Raw genomic sequence first — 26,749 nt, forward strand, 5'->3', positions numbered from 1 at the left:
TTTCTTGTTTTCTGCTGTTTTCTGCACATTTTGCAGAAGTGCTTTGAATTATATTTGATTACTACCAACTTTAGATGATGTTGCAATAAAAATAATATAAAGAAGCAGTGGTACGATGCTATTCAGTGAAGCCTATTCTGCTAATAGGGGCCAATGCATCTAATTTCTATTGGATTGTGAAATCCAGTGCATAATGATAATTAAAAATAACATTAACATCCTATTCGTATTATCCTGATGCATCAAGTTTTTAATACAAGCTTTTAAGGACAGAATTTTTATTCTTTTAATCCTTTATCAAAGTCTAAGTCTGTATACCGTTTCAAATCATATACATACATCACTGTATATCGTTATTTTTAGATTAAAGGCATTAGTGTTAACCATATCCACAATGCTTTCAAACTTCTGCAATAGAAATACTTTCTTGAATTCTTAAAGTTGTTTTCTCAAATATTTAAATTTGCATTTGAGGAGCCATTTACAAGAAAATGGGAAATGTGCTGTAATTTACAGTCCTTGTTTTCTCGATAGCCACTTTAGTCTTTATAATGTCTTAGGGTTGATTTGGCTAATACATACTAATTCCAGAATTAATTATTTCACTTATTTGCTTCATTTTGCTTTTTGTCCAACTAGATGTTGAAGTTGGTGGGAGTTGGACAACATATAAATTAATGTTATTAACTCTGCTTATTAAATGTGTACAACACTTGGCCATTAAGTGTATGAAATATCAAACAAATGCAGGCTGAAAATATATGCAAAGTAAACAAAAAACCAGTAATTTTGTAGGTGTTTTAAACTTTGGATAGCTGCATGTCACATTTAAAATTAGCAATTATATTCTATTAAAACTAATTCCAGTATTTTATCTTCCAGCTAGTGTACACATAATAAATGCTATTTGGCCAGAAGCAGCATTGGACAGTGAATAAATCTGTTTTGGAAAACAACACTTGGATTAATAAAAGGAAAAAACTGCAGATATTTTGTCATACATATATATGTATTTCTTCTTCAACACAATCTGAAAAAAGATTAACTGCTTGATCAACATTCAGGTACCCATTCTGGAGAATACGGTCCATGTCATCAATCTTTGCTTTCTCCAGTTTTTGGATCTGTTCCATGATCAGTGCAGCCTTTTCCTAAAAAACATATTTGAAAATAGAATCAAATATAAACCTTGTGCATAGCAAATGCTTGCTACAATTAATCTTAAATGAGAGCCGGTGTGATCTAGTGGTTAGAATGTTAGACTATGTAGCATCCCAAATTACAGTTCATCTTCAGCCATAAAAACTCACATGCTGACCTTTGTCACTTGCAGCCAGAAAAACTTAACTGAATTGTTTACTTTATTGATGTATTCACCACATTTCTACACCACCCATCTCATTTAAGTAACTCTGAGCAAGTTAACAATAGAAAATTATAGTGAAAGGGGAAAAAGCACTGTGTACATTGTTAAGAGCTCCTGAAAGAAAAGTGAGATATAAATTAAACGTTTTAAACCAGCAACATAATGGAAAAGAAAAAGATTTCATATAGGGAGAGGTTTGCAACAAATGCTGAATCTTCAAATAAATTACGAATCCCTTAACAAGCTCCTGCTCAAACTCCAACCAATCTGAGATAAATAGCTGCTTGCTTGACTTTTTTTCGCCGCCTTCCTCTCCTGCTCTCTCTTCCTCTCTGTGTTATTTAGCAGGTTAAGAACATTCTGTATGCTCTGTTCTCATTGGAAGATTTGAGGCCTTCCCTGAATCTTTCACCACTTCTTTTTTTCCTTCTTTATTCAACAGACTTTGTCTGAGACATCTGAGTTTCTCAGGGTCTATTTTTTTTGTAGCTTACAATCCTTTGTATTCAAAGCTACACAGCTGTTCTGGGGTATATGGAGGTGCATACCTAGCATCTATCCACAGGTAGGTGATAGATTATGACATAATACAAAATGTCATTAATCATTTCCTGTCTGTCATTTTACTGTGCTATATACTGCAGTATCACCTAGCGGGCTTATCTGAGTGTAGGCCCAGCTTTTCAAGGCATCACATCGGGAGCTTCGTCCTTGTTGAAGATGCAGAGGATCCTGGTAAGGAAACAGTTCTGAAAGGATGAGTCAACGGGTCAAATGTCTCCTAGATATTTAAAATTAAGTTTAACAACAGCGGAGATCTCACAGGTACTTTTTCAAAAGGCAACTGGACTTTCTTTTGTTTTTCCTTGAAGATGTTTCGCTTCTCATCCAAGAAGCTTCTTCAGTTCTTAAAGACAACAGTAGAGATCCAATTGTGATGTGATGCTCAGAATGTTTTTTCTCCTATTGGTCCTTTGCCTTCTTGGCAGGAAGGAGGCAGGACAGCAAGAATCTCATTTCTAGATAAAGCGCTGTGACGTCATCACACATCGTCTGCTTCTCTAGGCCATAGAAGCATTCATGGAAATAAAGATGACAAGAGACTGGCATTCTGCTTTGTAGCTCATCAGGTTTATATTATATTTTTGCTTTCAGTATTGATTTTTGGTATCCCAATCAGGTGGAAGATACCTTGGCAGATGTCCATAAAACACTGGTTGCCAATTGCTATCTTAAAGGCAGATAAATTGTAGGATGAATGTAGAATACTAAGAAGTCTCTTCTGATAAAACTTGGTGGGGGGTACTGGGAATTATTTTTTATATGAAGCCTCTCATCATTATTGCAAATTTTATTAATACAATTGAGATGTCATACAACGTCACAAAATACTGCCTCAACTTGTTGGACTATCTTTACGGTTTGGCATTTGGGAACAAAGTGAGAACATTTCTCATAACACTGCATCCAAATCTTTCCCTCTAGAAATTATTTTGTATTGTTTGTGTCTGCTGTGATACAGAAGAATCAATAAATTTAACGACCTAGCTTAAGTCATTATAAATATTGATTTAACATATTTAATTGGCCAAGTTCCTAATGGAGAATTTACATGATTTTAGCGGTTCATCTCTTGTGCAAATTCTACTTAAAAATGAAAGGACGGAATAATCCCAGCTCCTTTAGGCACCCCAAGAACATCTATCTCTGCTCAATTCCATTTTACCTTAATTCCATTTTAATTCCATTTTGCCAATTTGCCTTGACTGTTAATAGATCAGATTCTTGTGTATAGGTAGCGTGAAATAAACTCGTACTTTTGAACACTACCCTGGTTTCTGATTTCTTGCACCTGACATTAACCTGAACTATTCCCCCAAAATTTCACAGAATAGAACAAAGCCACAGCATGGCAACGGATCCATAACTGCACTGACAGCAGACTGAATTGGATGGACACCATCTGCAGCCACCAAGACAAGTTTGGAAATCGAGGTGTGGAATTTAGCAGCTAATATGCATCAGATGCTCCAGCAGATGCAAAGTTTAGCTCAGCAATTGCCTTTTCCACCACCTTCATTGCCTGCGGCATTACATTTACTTCAAGGATCTTAGAAAGCCTCTTATCTTATACTGAACCTAAACCAGTTCTGGAAAAATGGCTTTAAGATTCATTGAAAAACCTGGACAAGGAAGGTCCTGAACCTAAACCAAGACTTCAAAATAAGCCTTCAAAAACGGCTTGAAAATTTTTAGAAAAAAACTCAAAGAGGAAAGACCTAAACAGCTGATCTAGGTACTCAGGAATGGCTTAAAGCATGTATGAAAGGCATTCAGGATCTACAGAATTCTAGAGTTTTGATATGCTCTTAAGTAATGGTTATCTTGAAAAATAAACAGAGCAACTCAAGAATCAACTGTTCTCAAGGACCTGTGGAAAATATATAATAATCGCTTCAAGGTAAACAATCTTGAAGAGAAGGAGCGCAGTGGCTCATGTGGTTAGGATGCTAAGATGCCGATTGGCAGGCTCATTTTGAAGACCGGTTGCTGCTGTGGGACAGGGTGAACTCCCCTCATTCTCCTGCTGACCAGCAGTTCAACTGAGGGCATCCAGATTGGTACCAATTCGGTGGGCAGCTTAATGGGGATATGAAAGGAGCCCCCAACTGGTCATCCTCTGAGCAATGATGATGTCACCAGCTAATGCTTTCAATGTGGAAGTGCTTTGGTGCTTTCTAAATGACTGTGGTAGTACCTTGAAAAGGAAGAGATCTGAAGCACCCCATCTAGGTACTCAAAAATGGCTTGAAACATCTATTAAGGACATCCAGGATTTCAAAGAACAATATTCCAAAGCATCAGAAATAAGCATGCTAAAGAGTAGGGAGAGAGTGATTTGGATAGAACCTGGTGGCTTTGAAAGAAGCTTAAGGATAGATGACTTTAAGCATCTTTAGCAAGTTCCAGAGAACTTGGTCCTACTGCATCCAGAACAGGGGCGCAAACATGGCTACAAAGGTCTCTGAAAAGACTCAGACAAGAATCCTTGAATGAAGCCAGATACAATCTGGAGGAATGGCTCCAGAAATCCACACAAAATGTTCAGAACAGATGTCCTGTAAGAATCCAAGCAATATGTGAATAAGTGGGTGGATATAGAGCCACGGTGGCACAGTGGTTAGAATGCAGTATTTCAGGCTACTTCTGGTGACTGCCGACTGCCAGCAGTTCGATTTTCACCGGCTCAAGGTTGACTAGCCTTTTATCCTTCTGAGGTCGGTAAAATGAGGACCCATATTGTTGGGGGCAATAGGCTGTCTCTGTAAACTGCTTAGAGCAATTGCTATTGCTATAGCCTTAAATCATCTCCAAGAGGAAGGGCTTGAAACATCCCATCTAAGTTTAGAGGAGTGGCTGGAAGCATCTAGACAAGGTCTGCAGGGAGAAATATTTAAAGAGATTCCTGGAACTCACTATCTGACTCTGTTGTTACATCAACCCGCCCAAAACTTTAAACTGTCTACTGTGGACCTAACTCCATTCCTAAGATGTCTGTAAGGGGGCTTGCATAAGCACACCAGCGTGCCTACCGTCCCTGTCCTACTGTTCCCATTTATCCATTTATTTATACTCATTATGTATATACTTATACCTGTTTATACTTATATGTTTATATGTTATGTTCATACTTATACTTGTTTTCTCATACATGCTTGACAAACAAATAACAATAGAAAGAAAATATTCTGAAATATGGAGGAAAAAAGCAAATCTTTAGAAAGGAATTCCTTCTCACAGAAAACAGGTATGTGAAGAGCCAATATTAAAGGAGGATTAATTATTCCTGTGTTTTTCCTCTCTATTCCTTATATTGAGCCAAAAGGGAAACTGTTTCCTTTTTAGTTCTGTCTAGCAAGATTTCTTCACAGGAGAATTAGAAAGGAAGAGGACATAACTGTTTCTTTGAAATGAGTTTCAGGGAACAAAAATCTATTTAATCCAGAACCACAATTTAACTGTATAACGTTAAAAAATGAAAAAAAAAAAAATAAGCCAAAGAGGAAATAGTTAAAACCACAACCCAGAAGTTACAAAAGGAAGGAGAGTTTGAATGTGAAAGGAAGAAAATTGTGAGGACAAAAGGCATGTGATAAAGTGAGCTGCAGCTAATGAAATCTGATGCCTTTGAATAACGAAATATTAGTCAGAAAAGATGCTAACCAGACTCCTCCTGATTTCTTACCAAGAGTTCAATAGGAATTCTGAAAATAAATGGTTCGAGCCCCCACATCGTATTTAATACATGGCTGTTAAAAGTATAGTTATGAAGAGTTTGGGGGGGAATTTACTGAGAATGCATAAAACCTGCTCTGAATTTCATAAATTCATGTTAAACCTATGACTGAAAATTGATATGCGAGAACAATTTTTTCAAGGCACGTCAGCTTATACAAACACCACAGGTTCTAGACGTTTTTACTTTGAATTTCAAAATTAAATCGCATTTTGCAATTCCAAGACCAACCCACCTTTGATGCTTCCATCATGGCAACTGCCCGTTCATGCGTTCGATAGAGCTCATGTCTTCTGTCAGGCTTCGTATGAAATCGTGGCTGCTTTTTAACTGGATCCTCTGGGCCAAATACCGGAGAACTGGTTTTTAGAAGCTGGGTAATATTTTCCACAAAAATGAAAGGTTTAAAAACAGACCTACAAGATAAAATGAAAATAAGCAAATATGCAAAATTAGTTGCTACTTTCACATCCCAGTGTTATGTTCACTCAGCATAAATTCCAGGAGAACCTAACTTTTCATATCAGTTCTCATATCAAGTCACAATCTAGTTGGTTAGGTAGAAAAGTTTCTGGAACCAAGAAGATGGCTTCCCAGCAGATCAGATTCCTAGTGTACTTTAAAAGAACAACAATTAATGCTTCCGCCCAAAAACCACTGAAGCATTATCCCAAAGATGCTTTTTCAAGAGGCAACTGGATCTTCTTGTTATTATCTGAAGATGTTTCGCTTCTCATCCAAGAAGCTTCTTCAGCTCAATAGTAGAAGAAGCTTCTTGGATGAGAAGCAGAACAACTTCAAAGAAAAAAACCAGAAAGTCCAGCTGCCTCTTGAAAAAGCACCTTTGGGACAACCATGATCTGGATGACTGAGAATTTCCATAGACACTGAAGTATTAAATACCTTTCCTGTTGCAGAATTGGCTTCAGATGAATCAGAAATTTTATCAGATTCTTTAGTCTTGTATTTTACTAAAGCTGCTATTGATCTTTTCTTACACTGGGTCATATTTAATACTTCCGAAAAGGTTTCAAGCCTTTTATTTAAAATGACAAAAAATAAGGAAATGGTTAAGATTTTGTTCTCATGACCCATTTTATTTGCGTTACCTGTCAGGATCTGGCGTTCCAGTGAAGAAATGAATGCAAGGGAGACTAGGATCTTGGGGAAGTATAGAAACCATGCTTCCTGTGGTCATGAAGGCACCTTCCATGTTAAGACCACTCTCTTTATCTCGAAGAATTGTCATCATTGTCTCAGCTGTTATATTACCTAGTTAAGATAGGTTATTTGTTTAATACTTGTATATACTGTATACCAGCCATTTAATATCGATCCAAAATTGCTAAAAAGCAGGAATAAAGCAATTGATATATTTAAAAGAAACGGCAACACTGTAGCTTCATTTTTTCTTTACAACTTCAGATTTTAAAACAGCTGCTAAAGACATACCTGTTTACTCTGGCAATCCCTAGAATTTTTGTGGCCCCGCTATATTTGTTATAGTTCATCACACACCTGAAAGATGTTCAGACTGGATTTGGCATTTTTGTCTGCCTAGCCCTAACAAGTTCTTCCCAGGGACTTTGGATATGCTATTCCTATTCCTATTGTTTAGTTTTAGAAACTTTCTAAGGTTATTTTAATTGTGGCTTATTGTTGGGAGCTAGCCTGAGTACCAGTACTGTGAAGTGACAGGGCAAGGAGTACCTCTAAATAAATTAATTTGCTTGGTATCTTTTTCTCAATTGAGAGGTATATGACTCCACTTCTAACAGGGGAAAAAATTCTTGGACTACACCTGCAATCTCTCTTGGAGAGAACAGAAGTCAAATGGGATTCTGGTTAGGGTTATGCAGAGAAGAAGACAACAACAAAAAAAATCCCACAGGAAAAAGGAAGTAGAACAAAACAGGAAAATGTAAGAGAGCAAGGTGGGGCAAGAATATTCCACGAATGTGAGAGATGAAGCAGAAGGCAAGAAAGAAGAGTAGAAGAGGTTGGGAGAAAGAAGAAGCAGTCAAGGTATATGTACATGATTAAGAGTTGGGTGCAGGCTGGAGATTAGACACTGCCTTGAAATAATCAGCCAAATCTCTGACCTCAGGCATTTGTAAATCTTTTAAAAAAAATACTTTCCTTGCATGGTAACAGTCCCTTTTCCAATTTGGATTTTCAGCTTGTCTTCCTGTAAATTCAGAACATTCCATACCCATTTTAAAATAGCAACTGCAGTATTTAAAACGATTCCTTTATATAAATTTTAGATTTCCTCTTAATTAAATGAAAGTAAACTCTTTAGAGAAGGTTTATAGCAATGATTCTCTCTCAACTAAGGTTTTTTTTTTTTTTAAACTGCATTGACTGTTCACTTGAACACCTGGTGCAACTTAAAAATGGTTCAGGTAAGTACCCGAAAAATATGGATTTAAAAGAAATACACTAATGGAACTCCAAAACATCCATAACCTTAAACAAGTATTAAAAAGATGTTCAGCATTAAGAACCTGCTATTCTGCAAATGAATGAAATTTGCATGATTACAGGACAATCATACAGGGAAGGAATCCACTAGGAAGCCCAAAATAACTACTGCAATTGAGAACGGCACGACACAGTAAAATGAATATTGAAACAGAAGGGTGCAATAGAATTTGCCTTTTTTTTTTCAAAGCACTCATGCCTTTAGAAATAATTCTGATTTGTATTGTTAAAGCTGATAATAGCAAGGGAGAAACTAACAAAGCTTAAAAGAAGAAATATTTCAAAGTGGTATATAGCAATAGCACTTAGACTTATATACCGCTTCACAGTGCTTTACAGCTCTCTCTAAGCAGTTTACAGAGTCAGCAATAATCTGGGTCCTCATTTTATCAACCTTGGAAGGATGGAAGGCTGAGTGAGCCTGGTGAGATTTGAAATGCCAAATTGCAGGCAGTCGGCAGAAGTAGCCTGCAGTACCACACTCTAACCACTGTGCCACCGTCTTCCTCCAAATGCGTGGTTAACACTGCAGCTCCAGAATCCCTGGGCAGCAGGGCCATTGATTACACTGTCTGAGAATCTGGTGATGGGCAACCTTAGCACATGAAGAGATCAGATTGGAAAGAACAGTGTGTTTCTGGCAGGCTATTTTTGGACAAACAACGAAATTGTGTTCTAAATAATATAAACAGTGGGAAAGAGGTGGGGCAGAAAATAGGTATGGGGAAAGAGAGACAGGTAGAAAAGAGAGATAGAAAAACTTAAAAATTGCTAAAGGGTTTAAGTTGCCAACTCAGTGTATACTATATTCTATATCTAGAAAGCATTGGAACGCCTTGCATAGACAAATGATAAATGGTGTGGGAATAAAAAATATAGCTTATGGATCTATTAGATTCAATAAGTCCTATGGATGATAGCAGGCCCCAGAAGAGAGATGAACCACAGTTTTTATCTAGGATGGCTTCAAAATGTACCATAACTATTTGTAGTCCTGCTGAGCCATTGCTGACTGTGAAACATGTTTTTGCAAAATATGCACTTGTATGGATACGTTTAAAACAGGAAGAGTGAAACTGTTGGAAATGGGGAACTGAAATGTACACAGGTGTTTAAGGAAAGTGACAGTTAGTGAAGTTGTGAAACGTGTATGTGGTTAGAAGAAAGTATAAGTATTACTGCTATTATGCAGTCCTTGGACCTGTATGTCTGGATATCTTTAATGGTATTACGTATTATATCTATTCATTTCTTATGTTCCAAATTATTACAAACAATACACCTCTGATCTTAAAGTAAGAATTATTGCATGTATTGTTGTCTTTGTTTCCTGTTGGAATTTTTTTATGACAATGGATAATACATTTTACTGGTGTACGATCCCTTGCTGCATTTGATTTTGTAACTATGTAGATGATCCAAGTTATCCAATACATAAAACCATGGCAAAACCTCAGAAAAGAGGCTTAAAAACAGTATTTTGGGATCCAGTCTGGGTCATCACTGGGACCAGAGGTTTAATCATCCGAGTTTTTGGACTCATGCTGGAACCCTTCTTCAGGGAGCTTCTACTTCTAAAGTTCCCTGAGAATGGGCTCCAGCATGAATCCAAAAGCTCGGAAGACTAAACCTCTGGTCCCAGTGACCGACTCAGATTGGAACCTTATCCCGGGACATGTATATTTGCCTTCATTCGAAACAGTAGTTCACTCAAATTAGAAATCACCATAACAAGAGTCATGAGAGACATTTTCCTCAAGACCAAAAGAAGACGTCAAGGTATTCTTAATATATACATCAGAATCAACCTTAATGCTTTAAACCTTTAAAATAAATAGTCAGCTACAGTATTTGTTCAGGATTATTCCAAAAAGTTACGGAGTATGCATCTTTAATTAGAAAGGCAGTATGCAGATCTCTTGTTCAAAGCAAGACCAAGGAAAACAAATATAATTATGATAGATGTGCTGTATTAGCATACTCCAAACCCTCGCAACCGATTGGTCCAGACGGACAGCGACCTGATTGGTCGAAACCCGGCCGTGATTGGAGCGCTAAGAATCTACCGCGATTGGCTGTGCCGATCGCGGGAGATTCAAGCGCTGCCATTAGCCGCCGAGCCGCGAGCCAGCCCTATATGAAGGCTGCCGCGGCACGCATTCCTCAGACTATTCCTATTCTAAATAAAGAGCTGAACTCACTAGAATGGTCTCGCGTCTCCTTCGAACCGATCTACCTCAGATCTAACACTGGCGACGAGGATGGGATCGTGAGACAAAGAGACCACCCAGCACGTGGTGAGGCGCCACACAGCAGCAAGCAGAATGGCCGGCATCAACTCACCACCCGCACCCTTCAATCCCGCTACCGAGGACTGGGAATCCTATACCGATAGGTTCCAGATGTTCCTCGAGTGTAGCAATCTTAAAGATGGCAACGGCCACAAAGAAGCAGGCCGTATTCCTCGCACACTGCGGGCGGCGGTGTTTAAGATGGCCAAAGCCTTGGCCAAACCGGAGGACGTCAAGACCATGGAGTGGGGCGACCTCGAGCCCCTGCTACGAAGCCACTACGCCCCGTCGTGCCCATCCTCATCCGGCAACAATTCTACAGGCGGGACCAGCGCGGGCGAGGGGCTTGGCGACTTCATAGCAGCACTACGAGACTTGGGCGGCCTGTGCGGGAGTTCGCCGACCTGGACGAGGCCCTGCGAGACCGCGTCGTCCTGGGACTCCGAGACCCCATTCTCCAGAGCCGCATCATGGCGAAGGCGACATCTCCTCGCCGATGCGCTCACAGGAGAGGTAGCCAGCGGCTGAAGCGGCCAAGAAATCAGTGGCTCCGGATACGGCAGTCGAGGCATCACGCCACGAGCAGCGACCGGCGAGACAACACCAAACCCGGCGACCCGAGATCGACCACCAGGGCGCAACCACGCACCACGCAGCGACGTGACTCCTTCTCAGGAACCGAGGACGAGAAGAGAAATCCACCGCCTGCAAGCAGCACGAGGGCGACGGGAACCCCAAGGTCGTAAGTCGAGGTTCCAGTGCACTGGCTGTGGAGGCGATCACCCGTTCAGACTGCCGGTTCCTCGATGCCGTTTGCCGACAGTGCGGCAGAAAGCAGGGCACATCGCCAAGGTGTGCAGAAATAAAAGACACTACAGGCAGCGGCGGAGATGGCAGCCCTCGGAGGCAGAGAACACCCCACCAGATGCCGAGACCGCCAGACGGAGAGTCGCTGGAGCCAAGAAGGTCGGAACAGGCGGCTCAACGAGGCAAGGCAAAGGGAGGAAGCGCACCAGACCGTCATCGTCGGCCATTCCTCCACAAGAGGCGCCATAAGAAAGGTATAGGTGACAGTGGGGATAGAAGACCATCCATGCGACATGGAGGTGGACTCTGGGTCCTCCTCTCCATGGTATCATGGCACACCATCAAGCGCCTGGTTCCCTCCATCCGCCGCAAAGAATTAGAAGACCAAACACTAACCCTCAAAGACTACCAGGAAACCGCATCCCTGTAGTTGGCAGAGGCCATTTAAAGTCACCTTCAAGAACCACACGAAGTGCCCCCTGACCATCGTCGGCCGGGATCGGCCGAGCCTGTTGGGATTACAGTGGTTCGCACCCTAGGCATTGAAGTAACCGGAATCCACCGTACCGCAGAGTCGGACTGGGAAGCAGCTCGTGGAGGACTTCCGGGAAGTTTTCAACGACAGCCTAGGCAAGTACCGGGGTCCCCTATCTCTTTTAATATAGACCCGAGCATCGCACCAATCCGCCTTAAGCCCAGGCAGTGCCATTTGCACTCAAGCCCAAGATCGATGAGCAGCTAGATAAGCTAATCGCGCAAGGGGTACTGGAGCCAATCAATCATGCCAGGTGGGAGACCTCCATAGTCACCCCATCAAGCCAGATGGGTCCGTGAGAATTTGTGGGGACTATAAGGCCACCCTAAACCACGTGCTCCAGCAAAGCGCATACCCGTCCCAGTAGTGCAGCACCTTCTGCACTCGCTGGGGGGAGGCCGGATCTTTGCCAAACTCGACCTGGCGCAAGCCTACCAGCAACTGCCAGTCGGCGCCGCAACCGAAGCCCAGACCATCGTAACGCACCGGGGGCTTTCCGTTGCAACCGGCTCCAGTTCAGAGTCAGCGTGGCACCGGGGTCTTCCAAAGCCTCATGGAAAGACTCCTCCAGGGCATAGAGGGGTGGTGCCCTATTTTGACAACGTCTTAGTGGCGCGAGAAGCAACAACTAGAAGCCTGGTTGAGGAGGTACTGAAGAAATTCAGAGACTCGGGGCTCAAAGTCAAGAAAGGGAAGTGCCAGCTGCAGGCTGAGAGTCGAATTCCTAGGGTACCTCCTAGACAAACAAGGGATCCACCCCACAGAGAAGGCCTCCGAACAGTCGACAACCAAGCGAGAACTGAGCTGCGCAGGTCAACTAGGCAGGTACGAAGCCCCGCCTACCTGCGCGACTATGTCACGACGCCTTTTCGACACAGCGAAACCAAGAGGGGAGGGTGTGCTGTATTAGCATACTCCAAACCCTCGCAACCGATTGGTCAGACGGACAGCGACCTGATTGGTGAAACCCGGCCGTGATTGGGCGCTAAGAATCTACCGCGATTGGCTGTGCCGATCGCGGGAGATTCAAAGTGCTGCCATTGGCGCCGAGCATGCGAGCCAGCCCTATATGAAGAAGGGCTGCCGCGGCTTGCATTCCCTCAGACTATTCCTATTCTAAATAAAGAGCTGAACTCACTAGAATGGTCTCGTCTCCTTGACCGATCTACCTCAGATCTAACAATAGATATTTATCCTGTTTTTTTTTTCAGGTAAAAAAATAATATTTTGAATCTCATAAAACAGTACATCCAAATCCAACTATGAAATCCAACTATAAGGTCTTCTATAACTTAACAAAGTTACCTGCATATTTCTTCAGTAGTTTATAGCCTTCACAATATCTGCCACTTGCAGTCGTCATTCTGGCAGTATTTAAATATGAGTACATGGCAGCAAAATCAAATACTTCTTTACCATCCCACCAGCCTTTGCTTAGAGCATAATTCCTTAGCTCTGGATGTTCACGGTCAATTTTTGTTGTGATTGATAGCTGGTTGGAAATATTCCGTGTTCCTTCTGTTTAAAAAGGAGAAGAAAACAAGCTATTACCATTCTAAATGTTTCTGCCCTGAACTGACCTACTTAAAAATTATTAAACTGAGATGTCTAAATTTACTGTTAGAAATTTGGAAAGAAACTAAATCTCACAATATGAATGTTGACCGCTTCTTGACTCACTCCTTCCTCATTTGCAATAATTATATTTGGCCGTAATAAACACATTGGGCCAATTATAAACTAGACTTTTCCTCACAGCTAAAACTGTAAATAACCAACAAGTATCAATTTAAGCATTAGCACTAACTCAATTCTATGACTGGAAAAGAGAAATAAAGCACATGACAGGAAGAAAGCAGCCAGGTCTTGGCAACTGAAATGTATACCAGTTTTTAATATAATGCTAAGATTTTTCATTATAACTGTTCACCAATTTAATTTTTTTTAACAGACGAGGATGAAGCATGTTGGAGTACGTCTGTAGGAAGAATCATTTCTAAAATGCTTTCCTTTCCCCACCCATTCTCTTTTTCCTCAGTGCTGAAGAAATCTGAAGAGAGGGTTGTAAATTGCCCCAGAAGCCTTTCAGGCTTAAATGAGGATTATAGCTGCTTTTTACTTTTAAAGATTCAGCTGGCAAAGAATCCACAGATTGTAACAGGCTTTCTGTAAAAACTGTAATAGCATCAGTGACATCATTTTTACCAGTATAGCTCTGCTGAATAGAGAGAGACAGAGAGATGATAGATTAGATGATAGGTAGACAGATGATTGATAAATATGATAGACAGACATTGTCCACTGAGACGTCTTAAAATTGAATAAAGGTTATTATTCATACCTTTTACTTTCTCTGCAGCCCAGAACTTTCCAGATGTTTCCAGAATCCAAGCTTCTTTTCTGTCTGCTATCAAAAAGCTGTTATGGTAGGTAAATGTCATTTCACTCTCCATACAGTTTCCACCTTGATTATACTTGTCCAACAATTCAACGATAATATCGACAGCTTTTTCTGCAGTATCTGCTCTTTCAAGTCCAAGCCTAAAATCAAATCAAAGCGTTTAGCTTTCTGTAACATTCTTCATCTTCAACTTTAAAAGACAGAATTTGAACAGGCTCATTTATTTCTCCATCTGGGCTCATGCTGAGAACCTTAAAACAAAAGTTTTTGGGATGAAAACGATCACTCGCATCTATACAACATTCTAGTAACTACAAAACTGCAATGACACAGGTGCCATTTGTCTGTTTGTGCATGCAAAACTCTCCTATGGACATCCTCGAACTGGCAGGCTGTCCGTAGGAAAATCAGATTTTATGAACTACAAGTAATCCTTGACTTAGGACCACACTTAAGAGTGGAACTTCTGTTGCTAAGTGATGTAGCCATTAAGTGAATCACGGCTGATTTTTCCACCTTTTTTTGTTGTAGTTGTTAAGCAAATCACTGCGACTATTAAGTAAATCCAACTTCCCCCATTGACTTTGCTTGCCAGAAGTACCTAGGAAAGTAACAAATGTTGATCATGTGACCCCAGGATGCTGCAACTGCAGAAATACATTCTGATTGCTAAGTGCCCAAATTTTGATCATGTGACTATGAGACCCTTTGAAGGTTGCAAATGTGAGAAATGGTTGCAAGTCACTTTTTTCAGCACTGTCATAACTTCAAGTGGTCATGAAACGAAGGGTTGTGGCTCAGTAACTACCTGTAGTATCTTGTACCTTTCATAGTTTCTGGACCAGGCTAAAGTAATTCCTTCAAAAGCTTATGTTTCCGTTTTTTATTTTAGCAGCATCGTTCTGCATTAAGCCCCCATTTAAGCATAAACTCTCCAGATCAGAGGTGTCAAACTCAAGGCCCGCGGCCTGGATCTGGCCTGTGGGGTGCTTAGATCTGGCCCATGAGGCCGCCCTGGAAACAGCGAAAGGCCAGCTCAGGGTGCCTCTGCTAGCAAAAAACAGAACTCAAGAGGGCCGTACACATCCCTCCTGAGCTCCATTTTCACCTGCTGCCAGCCTCCTGCAACCCTCTGCCAGTGAAAACGGAGCTCCTTTTCACTGGCAGAGCGCTCGGGCCAACACAAGTGACATCAGGCCTACCCTGGCCACGCCCCCATCCCCCCCCGAGGTCAATCACAACCCTGATGCGGCTCACAATGAAATCGAGTTTGACACCCCTGCTCCAGATCAAATATCAGAGTTCTTTATTTTCCATTTCATACAGTATTTTCCAGAGACAAAGCTGTTTGACAAAGCTCTGCAAGTATAAAACAACCGATTAGTTTCCACTTGGTTTCATATCTTATCCAACAGACTTAATAACAACCTGACAAGGTCCATGCCAAGGAGAGCTTCATCATCGCAGACTTCTTCTTTTCCCCATACGGCTTCATTCCCAATGCAGACTCCACATTCATTGGCTCCCATTTCAGCGCCCCATAGCCAGGATGGGCGGCTCAGGACAACTGCGTAGGTTTGGGGTACTTGTTCAATTTCTATATAAGTACACTGCAATAATGATAATTTCAAAGATATTTTACAGATTATTTAAAAATTACATATAACAGATTCAGTACTTCCCTGAGCTTTTATCATAGTGCTGTGGGGCCCTCAAACCTCTCACTGGAATTATGATATTCTTTTGAACAAAATGAGGCCCTGGAATTTAGAGTTCCAGTGGAAGGCAACAAGAGCAAAAATGCCCACACAAATCTGTGTGTATTGTCTCAATGTAGCAACTGATGGGCTCAAACCCTGCGTTTAAAATGATTTTTCTTATGAAAACTATATCTAAATTCAACAGAACTATCTTCATGCAATATTTTACCTTTAAATTCAGGATAAGTGGCTATAGCAATAGCACTTAAACTTATATACCACTTCATAGTGCTTTACAGCCCTAAGCAGTTTACAATGTTAGCATATTACCATCAACAATCTGGGTCCTTGTTTTACCAGCCTATATCCTAAAATGTATTCTAAATATTCTAAGATAGAGAATATATTTTGTTGGAATGACCTTGAGTTGTCTCTTTCATTGTGCAAGATAAAGAGAAAAACCATTCAGATTTAGATTTTCTGACCCTCTATACCAAATCAAATATTGATGAAAAGGATTAAATAATGTATTTGCTTGCAAAAGTTCTTAAAATACCACAGAACTAGGAAAGAATGATGCCTGGAATTATGGAGAACTATTACCATTTGATGCAAATAATAGTAACTAGAATCATACACATTGTGCTAAGCCATTGTTTGCTTAATCATGATTGGGATTACAATTGGCTTGGATTAAATAATGAATTAAATCATAAACCACAGTTTATGCATTGTAAGGGCTGAGTGTGCAGAATACACAAAACCCAAAATCAGACAAATCACACGAATGTTAATTCAACCTTGAGCCAAAACCTGACAGCTAATTTGTATTCTCCAATGATCAGACTTGGAATAAGCCAGATTTTGATGGCTGGGCAACTTCCATTCTTGGTTTACAATTTCAATCCGGAAAAGGTATCTACTAGAACTGCAATGAGGCAAAAATGATATAAGATATATTGTGACATCACAAAATAAATCTCTAACTTTCTCTCTCTTTTGTACTTATATCCAGATTTGACTGCAAGTTTATGGGTCATTTGCATTAAAAACTGCAATGCACATTTCATCATTCCAACTCCATGTAGATACCTATGCAGGCAAGCTATACAATTACACAGTTTTGGATATAAATGTGTTTATTTTATCTTTTTAAGTTTAGATTTAAAATAAAAATATCATAAAACTTCCCAACAGGTTTTTCTGATATTTTTAGAAATATTGCTCTTACCTCAACTTTTTGTCCTGGATCATGATCAGCAGCAGGAAAAAACACAATCTCCTGGACTTCATCAGAAGGCCTATCAGAATTTTTTCCAAAAATGATTCGGCCACCTAGTGTGGCTGGAGGCAGAGCCACAAAAGTATCACAGGAAAAGGGTTCAGCAATACTGTTAGCCATCCTGAAAAAAATAATAAACAATCATATCTCTCGGAATGCTCCATAACGGATGAACCACTATTGTATTCTAATAGATATTGATATTTTATTAACAAATACTTTAGGAAAAATATAAGACATTGCCCAAGGTCACACATGCCCCTGTAAAAATTCTCTTATATATGGACTAAAATAAATTATTGAGCAGAGCTATGTGTGACTAGATCAGTGTTTCTCAACTTTTAACAGCTTTTAAGGTATATAGATTTCGATTCCCAGAATTCCCAGCCAGCATGCTCACAAATAATGACCTAGAGACCTGGAGAAATTTATATCTTTTAAAAACATCCACCGTCCAACCAATTACAAAATAGGCTGCATGAATCCAGCTTTTTTTTTTTTTTTTTTTTGAGATCAGATGCCAGACATATAAATGAATAAGTAAATACTGTATATGAAAGTCAGTTTGGTTAAGTGGTTAAGATGCTGACTTAGAAACCAGCAGACTGTGAGTTCTAGTCCTTCCTTGGGCATGAAAAACCAATTGACTGACTTTGGGCCAGTCACTTTCTTTCAGACTAACTCATCTTGCAGCTTTGTTGTTGTGGGGGAAATAGGACGAGGGAGTATTGTTATAGAATATAATTCTTTATTGGCCAAGTGTGATTGGACATCCAAGGAAGTTTTATGTTTCCTACCTTGTATATAAAACAGGTAGGATATTTTTTTTTAATGGAGTAGACAGGAGGAGCTTATCAAGTGAGAACTGCACTGCAGGTAAGAAACCAGAAGGGGGAAGGAAAAAAGGAAAACGCTGTCAGGCTAAATCAAGGGCTGTCAGAAAGACAGAATAGGCAACTCCATCCAGATTCTCCACTAGCACAAGTTAGTCCCAAACATAGCAAGGAGGTAGCTATTCCCAATCTGGATGCTTTTCAGAACTGGGCTGGTGGAAGATCAAGGGGGGAAGATTTATTTTCCAAACAGCAACTCCACCACTTACTCACTAGGCTGAGGCTCTAGATTTGTTAAGGGGGAACCGATGCCCGGATAGCGTGAACTTTAACACGGAGACAAAAAGCTATTATGGCTCTTATCTCCATGTTCACGCCACCCGGGCATCGGTTCCCCACTTAACCATACTGGCTTGCCGAGCCCGGTTTTATGGCTTTACATGTGTAAACCAGACCCTGCTAGTTTGCGCGACAGAGCTAAAGCCACCCAGACCTTCCCCCAGAGCCAAAGCCGGAACAAACCCGAAGGCGCACAAGGTGTAGTTTTAAAACTTTGCTAAGATTTGCAAAATGCCAAAGCAACAACAGGTCACACCAAGCTAGCAAGCGATTTCTTTTTTTTCTTGCTGAGTCCACATTGCGTCAAATGGCTCAAATGTGTTTTCTGTTCCAAATCTGCTCACTGCTATTTCTATTTCAGGTCGGGCAGGCGTTTATTTTTTTTCCCCCCTGGGGTTCTTACTTATAACGGGGAAACTGGCAGCGCCACGCAAAGCCTTACGTCAGATCCACCAGTCGGCCTGGCGTCCCCGCCTTTGCCTTGCGCGGAGCAGGCGCCGCGCTGATGCTTTTTCCGCCCTCTCAGTCGGCGGCGTCCAATCCTGCTAGCCGGGCCGCAGGGCGACTTCCCGGCCTCCTCCGGCTTGCAGAAAACGTCGCCTCTGCTGCCGATCTCGCCCCGGAAGCGCCGGGTCAAAGCCGGAATTGGCCCGGGTGAAGTAAACAGAAGCGGGGCGGAGGAAGCCAACAAGCACCGTCGCAACGTAAAAAGGGCCGCCGTTTTCTCTTTCTCCGACCCCGCGTCGGCCGCCGCCTCCTCGCCACCATGGGGAAGTCATTCGCCAACTTCATGTGCAAAAAGGACTTTCACCCCGCCTCCAAGTCCAATATTAAAAAGGTGAGCGGCCATTTCCCGCAGGAGAGCCGGAGAGAAGCGCCTCTCCCTGAATCGGAGATGTTTATGTACACAGGTAGTCCTCGACTTAACAGCAGTTCGTTTGGTGGCCGTTGGAAGTTACAAAGTCACTGGGGGGAAAAAGGGTTTTCACACGTAGCATCCATGATCACACGACCAAACTCTGGATGCTTGGCCACTGGTTCATATTCATAAAGGTTGCGTGTCTGGAATCGTGTGAACACCTTCTGATGAGCAAAGTCAATGGGGAAGCTGGATTCACTTAACAACCAGGTTATCAACTTAACCACTGCAGGGATTCTCTTAACAGCTGTGGCAAGAAAAGTCATAAAGTGGGGCAAAACTCACTTAACAAGTCTCACTACTCACTTCACAATGGACATTTTGGGCTCTATTGTGGTTGTAAGTTGAGGACTACCTGTACTGATTAGTCAGTTTAAAGGAACTTTCGGAAGTTCTCCCTGTGGTGTTTTCTTTCCTCCCTGGGGAAAAAAAAAAGATTTTTCATCTGAATATATATCCTGGGTGCAAAACAAAATCCCTCCTGTCCTCCAAATTAAATAAATAAATCCAGCATATTGCCAATTTATCTCCTTCTGCTTCCTCTGGTTTGTTTTGCTTGGAGATAATTGCTCTGATGGGGACCAGAATTAGCTGCTTCCATTATGAATCCTCTTTTCACATAGAAAGAGTGGAGGACATTTATACTATAATAATGTCTTGTTTTGTTTCCCAGGTTTAGGCACTTCTTTTCCATAGCATGTCCTATTGAATTTAAAACAGGTGCCCGCTATTAGACTCTAGATTGGTAGCTATAACTCCTGTTTTATGTGCTTAAGAATAAAGATGGGGCAGAAATAAAGTGGGGTGGAGGAATTAGCAATGGAAAAGTTTAGGAAGAGCAACTATCAAATGGATCCCCAAACATCATCCATTAAAGCAGAATCAGGAAATCTTCCAGATACTTTGAAATACCACTCCCACAGATCCTTACCAACCATGCTGGCATGAACTGAGGAGAATTGAAGTCAAAAATCACTTGAAGTATATCAGGTTGGCTATCCCTGGCATAGAGCCAGTTTTGTCTAGGTGGCGAGGGCATCGAAATAGAAACTGGGAGACTGGGAGTTCTAGTTCTCTTTTTAGGCATGAAAGCTAGTGACTTTGGGCCAATTGCTCTTTCTTAGCCCAGCCCACTTCAAAGTATTGCTGTTTTGGGGACAATAAGAGGATAAAAGAGCATTAGATAAGTTTGTTGCTTTGCGTTGTTTATAAATAAAGTAAAATAAATTTTAAAATGTACAGAATATACATATACTGTTGTTCAAAGATTGTAAATAACTGTCCAGAAGTCAGGTAACTTGCGTTTTAAGGTGTAGGTGTGCTATCCACAAAGATATCTCCAAAATATAATGTAGACTGATGCTTAGGCTGTCTTCTCACTATACATTCCAGAAGGATTCCACACGAAGAACATACACAGAAAATGTTAATATTACAATCAGTGCTTGACATAACACATAACATAAATGTATCAATCCATTTTCCTGGGTGTATATGACACTTTGTGAATAGTATAGTGCCAGTTTGGTGTAGTAGTTAAGGCATTAGGCTAGAAACTGGGGACCATGACTTTGGTCCAGTCACACATACTCATTCCTAAGAAGCAGGGAGTTGAAAATCATTTCAGAAAACACTGCCAAAATACCACAGGGACTGTAGTCCAGTCAATTGCCAGGAGTAAAAACTAACCCAAAGGCACAAAACAAAAAACAACAACTAAGCCATAAACTAAGTATAATTGCCGGGTTTGTTATTGAGTATTTATATTAATGCAGCTTTTTAGGCAACAATCCTTATCTGGAAATGAGCCTCACTGAACTCAGTGAAGTTGTGTTTTTTGTTCTCAAATAAGCAATCAGCAGATGTTGATATAGCATGGAACTTCCAAAGTCAAATTTCCAGTGAAAAAAGGAGAGGGGTCTTGTCCATCAACCAAAACAGCAAAAGGTATTAGACCATTCCTGGTGAGCTTTCTGATCATAGAAGTTTCTCCTGTAATTTACCTGTATTGTAAAAAGAGTACTTCACATTTAGTCACAAACTGTTCACAATTATTTACATGCTTAAGTAGATTACTAATAATATAAATTATTAATTATTAATAATATAGATATCATTTTATAGAGGCAATGTTAATATCAAGGCTATTTCCGTTGATTTATCGGAATCTGTAAAATCCCATCTTCTTGGTTTTTTAAGTGTGTCAATTGCCTATTTCATCAGTTATTAGTTTGCTTCATTTCAAATGTCCTTTTCTTCCAAGAGGTTGATGAACAAATCCATTGGTTCAGCTACCTTTAGGGGTGTTTTCTTACCAACCCTCAAGCAAAGGAGTGCCATAGAGACTCAATTGTATAGGTTGTCATTGAATACCGTGTTTCTCATATAATAAGGCCGGGTCTTATTTTTTTTTTTGAGCCCGAAAAAACGGCTAGGCTGTCTTTTTGGGGGTGACTTAGTTCCCCCTTGCATCTTAGGGCGGGTGGCGGCGGCTTGGATGTTGACCTCGGCGTTGGTGGGGCACTTTGTATCAGGGTCAATGCAGGCAGCACCATATCCGGTGTGCAACAAAAGTACTTCCTAACAGCAAGCCCCCCGCCATCCCCCATTTTGCATGTTTTAATATAGGCCTTAATTTGGGGGGAGAGGCTTAATTTCATTTCATGCCTATAAAACATGCTGGGACTTCCTATTGGGGGAGGCCGTATTGTTGGAGAAACAAGGTATATGTTTTGCTTCTGTCAAATTGTCTCTTAACTTTTACAGAGATGTTAATATCCATAAGAGGCAAACTATTATGAAATGTTCCATGGATCATAGTGATAGTAGTCCCATGGAGCATAGTGAGCTGGAGTTCCCTTTCAATTTCTAGTAAGAAAGGTAACTTCTATATTAAATATTTCTGTTAAAAGGCCCATCATTTCTTACTGGAGTCTTTCAAGAACACCTGGATATTTTTTTTAGTAATAGTTAAAATTACAGAATTTTAGAGCAGTGTGGATGTAATATGAAATTCAAGAAAGAAAAAGGAGGAATTTTTTCAGGAATGGATTTATTTATTTTTTTACAAAATCAATTTGTTCTAACTAGGTATGGATGGCAGAACAGAAAATATCTTATGACAGAAAGAAACAAGAAGAATTAATGCAGCAATATCTTAAAGAGCAAGAATCTTATGATAACAGGTGAGATGTGGCTCATTATTTTACACTTGGGTGATAATCTATAATCAAAGTATAATCCTTTAACTTTGTGGCTATTAGTTGTTGCCTTTATTATACATGCTTGTTTTATAACATTTCAATACATGATTGAAATGTATTATTTGCTATAAAATCTCTGAAAAAGATGTTATTTATCTAATCAATATATATGGTCGTCCAGCTCAAAAATGGGACTCTGAAAGACAGTAAAAACTCCAAAATAACAATCAATATGATTGAAAATAATTATAGCCAACAGTCAGATATAACGTACCCAAGATCCAAAACAACCCATTCCATCATGCAATCAATAGGCAAAAAAACCAGCTAGGTTCATATGATATCCCAGCTCCAGAACTGAAGGGAAAAGCTATGTCTTTAAAGCTTTATGGAAGGCCAGTAAGGTGAGAGCCATCCAGATCCCATGGAAGATGCTGTTCCATAGAATAGGTTGCACAATAGAGTGTATGTGTCCTGGGTCATTGAAGCAGTGCTATGAAGCAATTTCTACTTTCTACAGTCTGCAAATCTTTCTTTGGCTCACTTCCTTGGGATTTAGTCTCAGATCACCTGCGCTGCTCAGACTGAAAGATCAGAGAATATCAGTGTTTTATAAATTGCATTCAACATGTGGATTCTTTTTTGAAAAATAGTTTTTTCCCCCCGTGAGACTGGTCTATCAGGGCAACATGGTCTACCCAATTAAGGGACGGAGCATACTTCTTCCGCTTTCACCTTTCAGCCCCAGTCCAGGAGCCTTCAGAGGCAGTCACTTGGGCGACAAACTAAACCTAAATTCAACACAAATTTTTTTTTGAAAAACATTTTCTACCCCACTGGTGCATTAAAAATGTGCATGACAATCTAAAATGTTTGGAATAAAAGTTAAGTCAAGCCTAGGAATGCATTTGGAGCTGAACCTCCAGGGTTTAAAAAGTAATTATTGCTTAAGCTAAAATTATTATTATGTACTCAGATATTTAAAGTTTCTACTTGTAAAAAAATGAGCTACCTCTTATGGTGGAAACATGCTACCTTTATTTTAAAATATATTTTCAATCAATGTATATATCTTGTGATATATCATAATTTTATTATATGTTTATAAAGATTGCTTATGGGAGATGAACGTGTCAAGAATGGTCTAAATTTTATGTATGAAGCACCACCTGGAGCAAAAAAAGGTAATTTTAGTTGTTTAGTAACTAACATAATATTTACTAACAATTGTATGGTAACTATAACATTCATCAAAGTGTTCTTAATCATCTTGTTTTAACTGTGACAAATTTTTTCAGCAGATTCTTTGTACACCTGTGCTCATCATTATCTTCCCCCCATTTTAATTATAACTGAGAAGTACTAGAGAATTACAGTTAACACATGGAGGAGTAAATATTTTTCTAGCAGGCAATTTCAGTTCCAGGTGTACCCAGATAAGGGTGAGAAAGACCACTCTCTCAAACACAGGAAAGCTGTTGCAGTTGGGTAAGACCTAATGTCTTTCACCTGTGAAAGTTTGATGCCATCCAATGTAATCCAGATATGTGGAGCTTCAATTTCCATTCTGGCCAGGGCTTTTTGGAGTTGAAATCTAACACATCAGGATGTGTCAGTTTGAATGGTGTGGAATAGCAACATTCCATTAAGGAGATCAATGGTTTGACTTGGTACAAGTTTCTTTATAGTAGATGATATTACAAACTTTAAGAGAGACCATTAGAAAGTACAGCCAACAGTATTAAGCAAAATGAAAAGTTTGCAGTGATGCCCACAATTGTTGATTTCAGAAGTGGGATCTTGTGTTGTAATGAACATGAATTTCATATCCTATTTTGTTTGCTTTTTGTAAATGGGTATCAAAATATTGTGATGTGCAGAGCTTACCACTTCTAGAACTGAAAGCAAATTTATGAACTGACAATTGCTCCTCTAATCAACAATGTAGTTCATATTCACTCTTACACCCCTGCGGTAAAGTGACTTCTGGCCACAGGATTTAAAATTAGGAACAGTCTGCCACAAAATACGGTAATAGTACATTCTGCAGTTTGCCATAGTTGGAAGTAATGTACATCTTGTATTCAAATGAAGTGTTCATTTTCTAGGAATGGACTTATTATCCATCTTATTGTTAAATGTCATGCAGATATTGTCAAAGTCTCTAATCAGAGTATGAGCCTCTAAGAAAGACACCTTATACTGAGATGGGAAATTTTTAATCTCCCATATGGCAAAAAAGAAAAAAAAGGCTATAGATCAGGGGTGTCAAACTCACGACACCATGTCGTCACGTGACGTATCGCGACTTTCCCCCCTTCACTAAACCAGGGGTGGGCGTGGCCAGTGCGTGATGCATCTGGCTGCGGGCCTCAAGTTTGACATCCCTGCTATAGATGCTATATAGGAAGTTGGAGAGGATCCTGTGTTCTTGTCAAATACACTAGAAGACTTAAGTCTTTGAGTCATTTTAGGCAAAGAACTGAAATGCTTCTTCTGGTTCAAATTTGAACCCTTGCAGATTGGTCATGCAATAGTGGATTAAATATTCTTGTACTTATATAGTATTTTTGGTTTTGTAAAAAAACCAACAACCCTGAAATAAGTAACAGAATACTGAAGAGTAAGTCTACATGTGGTGAATTTCTTGAGTATGATTACATAAAACTCCTGTCTTTATCATAACTCTATAACTCACATTTGGTTATGCATAATTAAAAAGCAAAAACTAAACTTCAGTAGATTGACTTTATGAAATAAGGTGTTTTTCAGAGGTCTGTGAATTGCATGATCTGAATGTTTTTGATATCCCGGTTGCCTACTGTATGTCTCACCTAATGGTCTGCCTTATCCTATTCCCTGCCATTTCATCATGATCACCAAAGAAGAAACCAAAGAGGTAATTTCGATGTTTAATTTGTCATGTTTTTTCATATTTCAAAATCTCAATGTGTATATAAATAACAGCTTGAGTTTATGTATTGTTGTTTAGCAGGAGGGAGAAACCGATTACAAATTTGAATGGCAGAAGGTAGCTCCACGTGAAAAGTAAGACTTAGTGCTTTATAATTTGACTAATGTATTCTGGGAGCTGTTTTCATGGATGCGTTCTTTAAGCAAGAAGATTGTTGTCTCAAGCTGTACATTTTACAAAATGAACAGAGGCACTGCCTTTTCAATAGACATTATCTTTTGTATTTTTTCCCCACAGAAATAGATCAGCTGAATACATGAATTACCATATCAGATCTTAGAATAAAATACTGGGAAGATATAAATGGAAGGAAGGCAACAATTAGCCAATAATATTATTGATGCTGTAAAGTACATATTCTGTGCTTAGATATTACTTTCACATAATATCTAGCATTTTACTCAAGGACTTCATGTTACATAGTTTCTCTTGCTCTTTGCCTGTCTAGAGTTCCCAAATCTGTCTCAGAATACATACATCTCAACCTTCTGAACCAGATTTAGCGGAGATGAAGACTATAGCAAGAGAAAGCCAGAGTTATTTTCAAGTAGTTCACTCCATCATCAGATACATAATAAGTACATTCAAAAAGTAAGAACAAAGTTCCATATTGATAAAAAATTTCCCTCTTCCGAAAGTGACCAGGAGGGAGAAAACAATGAAATCCAAGGAAACCATCTTGCTAATATCTTTCTTGTGTATATATTTATTCAAAATGTCAGCCTATCATTTTTCTGTTTAAAAGAGAAATGATGCAGCATCCCAAACCGAAGAATATGCAAAGTCTTATACAACTTAAATTTGCATTAAATCTGAAGCAGCTTAACCACAAAAGAGCAAAGGCAAGAGGCGCATAAAATAGAACAATAAAAACTAAGAAGCAGTGGTGTTCTATTAAAACAGTAAGAATAATGAGTAGAGCAGGAAGGCAAATAAAAACAATGAAAGCAACACGATTTTAGATCATTAAAAATCCACGAGCATCCTAGCCTTGACATGGTGAATGTGGCCGCTTGAATAAAAAGGGTGAGAATAGATATTTCAAAGGTTAGGGAATAGTTGTTCTTTAAGGCTTCCCCAGGGAGCAGCAATCTTGGAATCTTATTTATAAATCATGTTAAATGAACCATAAGAGGAGATTTCCCTTTTCATTTAGCCTTTCTTGATGTCCAGAAAACCAAATCTATATCTATACACTTTTTGGATAAGTGTGAATAAATTAGAATTCAGAAACATGTTGATGCTGTGATTTTTGCACCTTTAACAATTGATGTTTTATCTTGTTTGAATCCCCAGTAATTAGTAATTATAATGATTT

General features: G+C 39.8%; 2 protein-coding genes across 4 annotated transcripts in view; one reads left to right on the forward strand and one right to left on the reverse strand.

Moving 5' to 3' along the window:
- On the reverse strand, positions 1-19,098 carry SCRN3 (secernin 3). Of its 3 annotated transcripts, none has more exons than XM_026677691.2 (8): positions 18,778-19,098; positions 17,113-17,284; positions 15,610-15,791; positions 14,122-14,321; positions 13,086-13,298; positions 6,773-6,935; positions 5,899-6,079; positions 1-1,151 (listed from the first exon to the last, which is right to left on the reverse strand). In XM_026677691.2, exons 2-8 carry the CDS (start codon positions 17,281-17,283, stop codon positions 996-998), a joined length of 1,266 nt encoding a protein of 421 aa, XP_026533476.2. In that variant the 5' UTR covers position 17,284; positions 18,778-19,098; the 3' UTR covers positions 1-995. The 3 variants fall into 3 exon arrangements, with proteins under 3 accessions (XP_026533476.2, XP_026533477.2, XP_087805824.1); XM_026677692.2 differs by having other exon boundaries at positions 18,739-18,847; XM_087949698.1 differs by having other exon boundaries at positions 18,680-18,807.
- The window catches only part of CIRSR (corepressor of RBPJ and splicing regulator), a 19,477-nt gene continuing 11,772 nt past the window's right edge, over positions 19,045-26,749 (forward strand). Inside the window, 5 exon segments of the mRNA XM_026677690.2 lie at positions 19,045-19,173; positions 22,345-22,439; positions 23,568-23,641; positions 25,343-25,356; positions 25,450-25,505. Coding sequence (XP_026533475.2) covers positions 19,102-19,173; positions 22,345-22,439; positions 23,568-23,641; positions 25,343-25,356; positions 25,450-25,505 — 311 coding nt within the window. The 5' untranslated portion in view covers positions 19,045-19,101.

Source organism: Notechis scutatus, chromosome 1, assembly GCF_049901735.1.
Source record: "Notechis scutatus isolate UNSWTSFEM ecotype Mainland chromosome 1, rNotScu1.2, whole genome shotgun sequence".
Taxonomy (NCBI): domain Eukaryota; kingdom Metazoa; phylum Chordata; class Lepidosauria; order Squamata; family Elapidae; genus Notechis; species Notechis scutatus.

What these genes read in the sequence shown, in the direction of transcription:
- SCRN3 (XM_026677691.2), bottom strand. Translation starts at nt 17,283, where the DNA reads ATGGCTAACAGTATTGCTGAACCCTTTTCCTGTGATACTTTTGTGGCT. An exon ending in GGCTGCAGAGAAAGTAAAAG is followed by an intron (nt 13,299 to 14,121) that starts GTATGAATAATA and finishes CTTTTTAAACAG; the next exon opens with AAGGAACACGGAATATTTCC. An exon ending in CCATGATGGAAGCATCAAAG is followed by an intron (nt 1,152 to 5,898) that starts GTGGGTTGGTCT and finishes TATGTTTTTTAG; the next exon opens with GAAAAGGCTGCACTGATCAT.